At 36.8% G+C, this 9,727-nt stretch overlaps 1 protein-coding gene across 1 annotated transcript in view; it reads right to left on the bottom strand.

Moving 5' to 3' along the window:
• Positions 1-7,195: 7,195 nt before the first annotated feature.
• Positions 7,196-9,727, bottom strand: part of LOC132637870 (rac-like GTP-binding protein RHO1) — a 5,520-nt gene continuing 2,988 nt past the window's right edge. The window contains exon 6 of the mRNA XM_060354894.1: positions 7,196-7,638. Coding sequence (XP_060210877.1) covers positions 7,628-7,638 — 11 coding nt within the window. The 3' untranslated portion in view covers positions 7,196-7,627. The remainder of the gene's footprint in view (positions 7,639-9,727) is intronic.

Below are 9,727 nucleotides of genomic sequence, written 5' to 3'. Positions count from 1 at the left end.
ATTTATATTTTGTACCGTGAAATGCGGACGTAGATTTATATTTTGAACTGTGAAAGTGGACTTGGATTTATTTTTCTGCACCCTGAAAGTGGATGTGGATTTACATTTTTGCACCATGGGAAGTGGACATGATATAGGCACCCACCTTAGAATGCGGGTATTTCAAAATTTAATTTGGGCACCCACCTTAGAATGCGGGTATGTCAATTTTCAATTTAGGCACCCACCTTAGAATGCGGGTATGTCAATTTCAATCTAGGCACCCACCTTAAAATGCGGGTATTTCCAAATTCAAATTAGGCACCCACCTTAGAATGCGGGTATGTCAATTTTCAATTTTAGGCACCCACCTTAGAATGCGGGTATTTCAAAATTTAATTTGGGCACCCACCTTAGAATGCGGGTATGTCAATTTTCAAGTTTAGGCACCCACCTTAGAATGCGGGTATGTCAATTTTCAAGTTTAGGCACCCACCTTAGAATGCGGGTATGTCAATTTCAATCCAGGCACCCACCTTAGAATGCGGGTATGTCAATTTCAATCCAGGCACCCACCTTAGAATGCGGGTATTTCAATGTTCAATTCAGGCACCCACCTTAGAATGCGGGTATTTCAATGTTCAATTTAGGCACCCACCTTAGAATGCGGGTATGTCAATTTCAATCCAGGCACCCACCTTAGAATGCGGGTATTTCAATGTTCAATTCAGGCACCCACCTTAGAATGCGGGTATTTCAATGTTCAAATTAGGCACCCACCTTAGAATGCGGGTATGTCAATTTCAATCCAGGCACCCACCTTAGAATGCGGGTATTTCAATGTTCAATTCAGGCACCCACCTTAGAATGCGGGTATTTCAATGTTCAAATTAGGCACCCACCTTAGAATGCGGGTATGTCAATTTTCAATTTAGGCACCCACCTTAGAATGCGGGTATTTCAATGTTCAGTTCAGGCACCCACCTCCGAATGCGGGTATCTTATATTTCAAGTTCAGGCACCCACCTCCGAATGCGGGTATCTTATATTTCAGTTCAGGCACCCACCTCCGAATGCGGGTATCTTATATTTCAAGTTCAGGCACCCACCTCCGAATGCGGGTATCTTATATTTCAGTTCAGGCGCCCACCTCCGAATGCGGGTATCTTATATTTCAAGTTCAGGCACCCACCTCCGAATGCGGGTATCTTATATTTCAGTTTAGGCGCCACCTCCGAATGCGGGTATCTTATATTTCAAGTTCAGGCACCCACCTCCGAATGCGGGTATCTTATATTTCAAGTTCAGGCACCCACCTCCGAATGCGGGTATCTTATATTTCAGTTCCGGCATCCACCTCCGAATGTGGATTCAACTTTCGAAACAGGGGCTGCAAGTGTAACTTCTCCAACCCTGTCTTATTTACATATATTTCTTTATTGCTAACAATTGTTTTTAGCTGGTGGCTTTTGACAACATCAAAGTTGGCATCACACATCAAATCGTGAAACTATTTCTTCGGCAGCGAACTGGGGCAAGTTGTCGGGAAGGATAATCAAACTTCCCGACACGGGTCAAAGATCTACCTCGAACACTCGTCTCTAATTGCAAGTATTCTCTTGCGTTCCAGCAATTCAATTTTCAGAATTCTAAAGTTTCTATCACAATACCCAGTGTTATCATAATTCAGCACTGGGACAATATTTTGCAAGTTTTGCGCCAATTGGGGTTCAAATGTCGTAATTGTCCCAGAACTACACTCGACCTGATTCTCGTATAGCCCGAGATATGTAGGCAACTCAGAGACCGGAGTTCGGTCATAATCCTCTCAGATTTCCTTTAGCCGGGACAAAATAGGCTATTGAGTCAACGTCTTTGCCCGACAACTCTTTTCATCATTACCGGGCAAAGAGGGACAAGTTGTTGACACCCAATTTTGACCCGCCTCTCTGCCAAAATACCTATTTTTAAGCTTCTAATATTTTTTGAAAAAAATAAAAATATATATATTATGTTTGCTATAATTATTAGCCTCTTATCAATACCGACATTTTATTATTCTATTATAATAATAATAATAATAATAATAATTATTATTGTTATTATTATTTATTAATATTATTATAATTCACAATTCTTATCATTTCGGCATTTTACCAGCTTACGCATTTATCTTTGCATAATTAAATAATAGTATTTATTTAGTGCGGATTTTCAAAGAAAAATAACATATATTATTACACGGCTATTATAACACCATATGATTTTATTACCCGAGTCTAATAATCACACATTTTGGTATTAAGCAATATTTTGTCACCCTCGGTATATCATTAATTAAATTAGGTCTTCTATTTAAATTTAGAAGACAAACTATTTCTTGCACTCGATCCGTATTTTGACTTATCGGACCCCAAACCAAAGTCCGATTAACCCCTAATATTTTTTGGACTAGTCCGTATCTCTTATCTCAATTTTTAGAATAATCTGTGTTTTAATTTATTAGCCTATTCTCTTAATACCCAGTCTAAAAAATTGACCCAGTCCATTTATGGACTGGGTCCGACCCATTTTCGTCCAAAAAGGGGGAAACCCTTAGGGCTTCCCCACATTTTCACCCGCCTCCTTCTTCACTTCCTTTCCTCTTTCTCTCTCGCCTCCCTCCACCTTTCCTCCGCTTTCCTCTTCTTCACCCGCCACCCATCGCCGTCTCCACCATCCCCTCCATCATCGCCTCCACCACACCACCATCTCCCCATCGTTCCCTTCCTCCCCTTCATCCTAAAACCTAGCCGCCACATCTCTCTGACACCACCCCCACTGCCACACCATTGATTCTCTCTCCACTCCTCACTGCCGCTCCACTATGTTTCTGACATCCCACTTCCTCCGCTCCACTCAACTTCACCACGTTACACCCACTCATCCTTGTTCCTCTGACACCTCCCGCGCCTCTCCCATACCGCTGCCATTTCCACTCACTTTGTCCCCCACGTTGACCACTGCCATCCACCACGCTTCTATTCCCTCCATCTTCGCTCGTCCCCGCCCCTCTCTCTCTCTCTTTCTTCAACACAAAACCTAAAAAATCCTATAAATAGTGGTGGAGTGGAATCGGGAGGAGGAGGGCAACGAAACCCCAAGAAAGTTCTTGAATCGCCAAATTTCCTCTAAAATATAGGTCTGTATTTGTTCCAGTTCCTCTTTTAAAAAACATCCGCTTTTAATTTTGCTATATATTGTCACAAAAAATATTAGATCCCATTCTGTTTTTCTTCGAGTGTTCGTTCGAATTCGAGCACCCACGAGTTCGAATTTCAAAGTGTTTCGAGTAGATATTGAGACCTTCGCCTCATTTCGCTGCACCCCCAAAAGGTCAGTGATCCTCATTCTCCCTTTGCTTCGGTTCTGTTCTATGTAAACTTGTGTAGTCTGATTAGTTTAGTTTCGTATTGATTTCCGATTTAGCATGAGGATTAGTTATTTTGCTAAGTATGTTTACTGATTCAGTTTGCCCTAGATATAAGAATCATATCATGTGTAGTTTAATTTGCCTTAATAAAGTTATATGTGTTAGCTTATTTGATTGTTGAGCATAATCAGATAAATAATGCTCTCTACCTTATCTAGTAGTTAGACCTGTACGGTATTCCTGGATTAGCTTAAGATCAGTAGGTCCTATATGATCATTCCACTCCGCTAAGCATGATTATGCATTAGTTATCATAGTCTTCTTTGTTTGGAATGCTTAGGTGTGGGTTTGCTTAGTATGATTATCTGATAGCTGGGATTAATTATGTTCCAGCCAACATGTTCATGTTGGTTTAGTTTATTTTACACAGTCGAGATGATGTGACTTGAGAATCATCAATTTCCAGACCCTATTGCTAGCATATATTTAACTAAATTTCGTGTCTTGATTATCTGAAGTATATTCTACAAGATCTGGGTATGTTGTTAATTCATTCCTGTGGCAAATATTGGTCCTTATCATGTGTCAGTAGTATAATGAGGTTGTATGTACGAAGTCGAATTGGGGTTTAGATATGCATATAGGAGTTTGAATCAAAATTCCTACTTGGCCTTCCAACATGTTTAGCTCATTGTTTGACTCCATCATCAGATTAGTATTGCGTTACTTTCCAATTTCACTTCAGCCTTGCTCTACAAACTTGTTTGTTTTGTGTCTATATAATTTCCCATTTTTGGCATGGCTTGGTTCAATTTAAAACTTGTCCATGATTGCCTGTGTTGCTTGTTTATAAGTTTGTATTTAGCTTGTTTGAATATGGCTGAATATTCATTATGGTTCATGTGCTAATATTTTGCATATGGTGTTATTTGGCTTTAGCCCATGTTGAAACACTATTTGGTTGATAATTATAGGTGTCATTCTTATCTAATATAGACAAGTGATATTGGACATCGACATGTTTGTCTCTATTACTTAAGATAATCCTGTGGTATGAATGGTAATCTTGATACACATACACTTTGCCCAGATTTGTCAAATAAGATTATAATTGATCTCTGCTTCACTGCTTAGGACAGTGTCTGTTTTAAACTTTAATATATCGACTGGTTGTGTAATTAATTGGTCATCATATTGTGTTTGCTGAATGTTGAAGCTGATCATTTGTTTCTCTGGTAGTCATCAGTTGGTATGAATGAGAGTAAAGAGTAAATGGGTTTGTCTATCTGAATATGCAACATTACAAGATGAATATTTTCGGGTGTTCATTACTCATATGCTCCCCTCATCTCAAAATACCCAGAATCGACTGATCTGTTCTCTTAGGATATTGATTTGCTTAGGCTGTCTAAATGTTTAGTCCTCTTTATTGAGAAAGACGAAAGGATATGTTTGTCGGTCCTAATCGAAAACTACGAGATATACGTACAACCTGTTGGTTCTACCATTTGTGAATACCTTTTATTTCACCTTTGTTTTGGGTCATTATCTGGCAGAGGGATTCAGAATCCTGCCCTGCTCATTGTGGTGATATGTTCATATGTGATATTAGATGATTCGTAAATCATTCATAATTTGAAAATCCTCCGTTACTGCTACCGCGATGCAGATTCTTCGTCTTCGCGCATTTGTAGTTAGTTTTGCAGTGGCCATTGGCTGTTGTATGATTGATTGGAATATTCCCAATATACCTATAAGTGCCTTTTTTTATATATGTTCATTTTGTTAAGGCAGCGAGGTGGTATATCCATGTTTATGTGAAGTATATTCCAAATATACGTACAATCTACCTGCATGGCTAACTTGTTTGGGTATATCTAATGTGTTTGACCTCGTTTATTCGATTATATCCTAATCCTTTTCCTTTTATTTTTGCATGACTATCGCGTATGAGTCCAAGCGACTCGTCATCTCCCGCATTCAGCGTCAGGCCAAGGCCCAACAAACTCTCCTTCCGCGTCAGCCCAAATCTGCAGCCTGCAGGAATAAAAATGCATTGGGCCGAGGCCCAAACGACAGAATATATAGCAGCATATATTCAAAAGAAATAAATGAATTTTGGGCCAAAGCCCAATAGCGTGAACGGATCACAACAGCAGCATATATTCAAAAGAAATAAATGAATTTTGGGCCAAAGCCCAATAGCGTGAACGGATCACAACAGCCTGTCTTAAAATGGGCTGAGCCCCATTTAAATTATCTCTTCTTCTATTTTTCTTGTGCACTTAATTTATATCATGTAACTAACTCTTTTTTTATTAGTTTGGATAAATCGTGATTAATTAGTAGGTTTAGTTTTAGTCGCGGGTAGTTAATTTAAGTGAGGTATTAACATTAGTTTCATAAGTACCACTCCTTCCTTTTCATGTTAAAATCCCTTACAATGTCTAATATTTATTATGTTTTAAAAAATCAATTTACAAAATAGGATGGTTATATACATATATATATATATATATATATATATATATATATATATATATATATATATATATATATATATATATATATATATATATGTATGTATGTATGTATGTATGTATATATGTATGTATGTATGTATGTATGTATGTATATCAAGTAAAGAGAATCATTTTATTCTTATTACCTAAACATTTCAAAACGTCGTCAATATGCAAATATAAATTCAAGTATATTTATAAACAACTCTTCAAATTTGGAGTCAATCATGCATACTTTTAACTGGGCATAATTAGTAAGAAAATTCACTTCCTTTTGAATCCTATTATAAGTTCAGATTTTTTTTTTTTTTTTTTTTACTTTGCTACATTCACGTTATATTTTCTACAAGTCTTATTTTAAATAATAGTTACTATACTTCATATGAAATCTTAGCAACATTTTAAGCTTTATCTAAACAACATCTAAAATTCTCTTTTATGCAAACTATCTTTTCATAAGTTTTCATTTCCAAAATTAGCATTTCATTTAAAGCCGTAGTAATATTTATGAGTTTATTTAAAATAACATTTAAAGTCCTCTTTTGTGTAAATCTTATTCCAACTAACATTATTTTCTTTTAAAAACTTCAGCAATATTTTAAAGTCATTTTCTAAATTTTATATTTAATTTTAATTAATTAACCTAAGTTGGTCGGATAACCGTAAGTTAACGGATTCTAAAGGATGCCTAACCCCTTCCCTTTAGGATAATATAGAGCCCTTACCTAGAATTACACTGGTTAAGCAGACTATTAACTGAGGTTTAGTTTTAACTTTGCCTTAGTTAACCTCTAGGTGTCCTAATTCACCGTTAAATTAATTAGGTGGCGACTCCTTAAAACAAAATAAACGGGAATCACCAATACGTCATACTCCTTAAATCAACCCGGTTAAAATGGGGTGTGACAGCTTGGCGACTCCGCTGGGGACTTTAGGCTTTTAACCATAACAACTTAGGTTATTAAATGATTTGTTGGATGCTTTGTTTGTTCTGCTTTATCTTGCCTATATTGTTGCTTTCTATGCTTTTAAGTTTTTTTTATTGTTCCATTCCTTATGTGCATTTTCTATGTAATATGTATATTACTGCTTTCCTTAAATTGGCATTCCGCTCATATTTCTTCCACTCCTGGAAAACTCACACATATCCACACACTTAAAACGGCTTCGCAGTTTGCGCCCGTGCACTACTAAATTTCCCTTTAGTTGGATTAGTCTTGTGGATTTAGTCGATCGGCGGTGCAGTCGACGGCCACGGACTTTCCACTCCCAAGTTGTCCGTTTGGGAGAGCCTTGTGTCATAGAAAAACCACTCTTAGTCTACCTAGGGTAGAGCGAAACCAAAACCTTGTAAGGACATGCATCATTTTAAACCTAGGAAGCTTAATACCCTTGGTGTATTAAGTTCATTAGTCAGCCTTACCAAATGTCCAAATGAGTCTATGACTCTAAGTGACACTAATCTACACTAAGTTAGTCTACAACATTAGACTACTTCACCCCTCGCAAACATTCACAAAACACTTACACAATCCACAAATCATATGGAGGTGGAAGACTATATGCAATGCCATTCATGAGGGGATCATGAGGCAATGGAGCGCCGCGTGGTGGGAGACGTGGCGACGAGCTTCTATCTCTAATCGCAAGGTTTTCTGGTGGTCTCCGGGGAACCCCCGTCTCCTTAGCTTTCTTTGTTTTCTTACTCCTCTTTTCACCTGCCATCTATACAATAATGTATGTAAGTATCGCAAATATAAATAAATAGAAAAGGGATAGCTTCAAAATTTGTTTAAATAATTCACCTATTTAACTAAAATCAACGAACTACGTAGTACAGATTATTTGACAACAGAGCAGTTACAAGTTTAATAATAATTCTATTAGAATTTATAAAGTGGAGCAGTGCTTGGCAATGTTACAGATATTCTTGACCTGCATTTTCAATAGATTGTTACTTTAGGAAAACTTTAAAACTAGGTATGTTGGGTAACCAAGATACAGTAAAAGTAATGTGCGGACAATTCAACCTATTCGAATAGTGTTCATATTTTCAATGAAGTTATGCAGTACAAATTTTCAAAAGGAAGTAAAGACTTGGGATTGACCTTTTACTTGGCTTGCACTAATAGTAAGTGAGCATCGGTTTACATTTCAGATAAAGTTCTTTATAGATTAGAAACAGTTATCATACTTGTGATGTGATTCTGCTGGATTTGTATCTAACTGCTCTCACTGTTTGTTCAAGCAATATTTAATGGTCCCTGTTGATGGTGAAGTGTTGTTGATTGATCTGATATGCAACTAATTGTTTGAGGTATGTTGATTTTATATTAAAGCAACCGAGACATTGTACTATTTTAAGCATATTAACTTTGATATAGCAGACATTAAAGAGGTTAAGGAGTGAATAGGGAGAGGAAAAAAATCCGATGAGAAGAATTGACAAGTCGACAAGTAGGGAAGTGACATTTTCAAAGACAAAAAAGCTGCTTACTAAAGAAAGCCAAAGAACTAACAATCCAATGTGAATATTATTTTTCTTCTGCCATTTACTACTACTCCTATTATTTAAAATTTGTATGTTTAGTCTATGGTGTCTATGTGCTTTTTATGAGGGGCTAACAGATTAATGATGCTCTAGGAGGTAAAGGTGTCACCAAGTACTGACTGAAAAGACTAGAGTAGTTATAAAGGATCAGCTGCAAGGAAAGAAAAATAGAAGTAAGAGTTCTAAATTATATCAATATTTTCCTGGTGCCAATCTGATAGCCCTTAATAAGCTCTTTCTTTAATTTTTAACTTGTATTCATTACTCCTTTTTTTCCTTGTAGGACGTTGGACTTAGTTGATGAAATTGGAAGGTTTGGTGAAACCATTTATGGAAAGTCAATCTATTTGAAATTTCAGGTTTGAATTTGTCGATGTCTGTTTATTTTCACCCCTAATTATATATGTTTGTTGTTCCTTTTAATATCACCATCTCCTCTTGCATCACAGTTCAGTTTTGATTGTCTAAAAGTGTAAGAATTTGAACATCGAATCAAAATCTTAAGGTTATGTATGGGTAAAGTATCCCAAGAAATCATAGGTCCCTTTGAAAATCTTTAAACAACTAATGTGGTATAGGTCTATTTTTATCTTTCTCCTGCAATTTTAATTGCCGCAAACAGTAGGACCTTTTAGCAGCAATTGTTTGGGTCTTTACCAGCTAAAATGTGTGGCTAACCTACTGGTACTTCTTTTTTTTTTTTTTACTAAGATACCCTTAATTATGAATTTCTTTTCTTTTTAAGTTGTTATATACATCATTAAATTTGTACATTGAACTGGGAATATGTCAAAGGCAAATTTGGGAAAAAGAATTAAATCCCTTCTTGCCGCAGTTATCTTATTATCTTGCTATTGTTTCTGCTTGTTGATAACGCCTATTTTTTGTCTTTCTATGAGCCGAGGGTCTCCCGGAAACAGCCTCTCTACCTGGCCAAGGTAGAGGTAAGGTCCACGTACATATTACTCTCCCCAGACCCCACTTGCGGGATTACACTGGGTATGTTGTTGTTCTTGTAATTAAATCCCTTCTTGGTTTTGAGAGACATCATATATATTGGACCAACTTTTAGAGGCTAAAACATCAATTATTTTGGACTGGAGGTAGTAAATAAATAAGAAGATTGCAGACACAATTGATACCACAGATCTATGAAACAAACTGCAGACTAGATCGAGTTTGAAGAAAAGCCTCACCAAGTTTTGTTCCAACAAGAACTATTGGGACACCAGGAGCATAGTGCTTCAACTCAGGATCCACTGA

Source organism: Lycium barbarum, chromosome 4 (assembly GCF_019175385.1).
Source record: "Lycium barbarum isolate Lr01 chromosome 4, ASM1917538v2, whole genome shotgun sequence".
Classification (NCBI taxonomy): domain Eukaryota; kingdom Viridiplantae; phylum Streptophyta; class Magnoliopsida; order Solanales; family Solanaceae; genus Lycium; species Lycium barbarum.
Note: the sequence above shows the minus strand (reverse complement) of the source record. Positions and strands in the feature narration are given on the sequence as shown.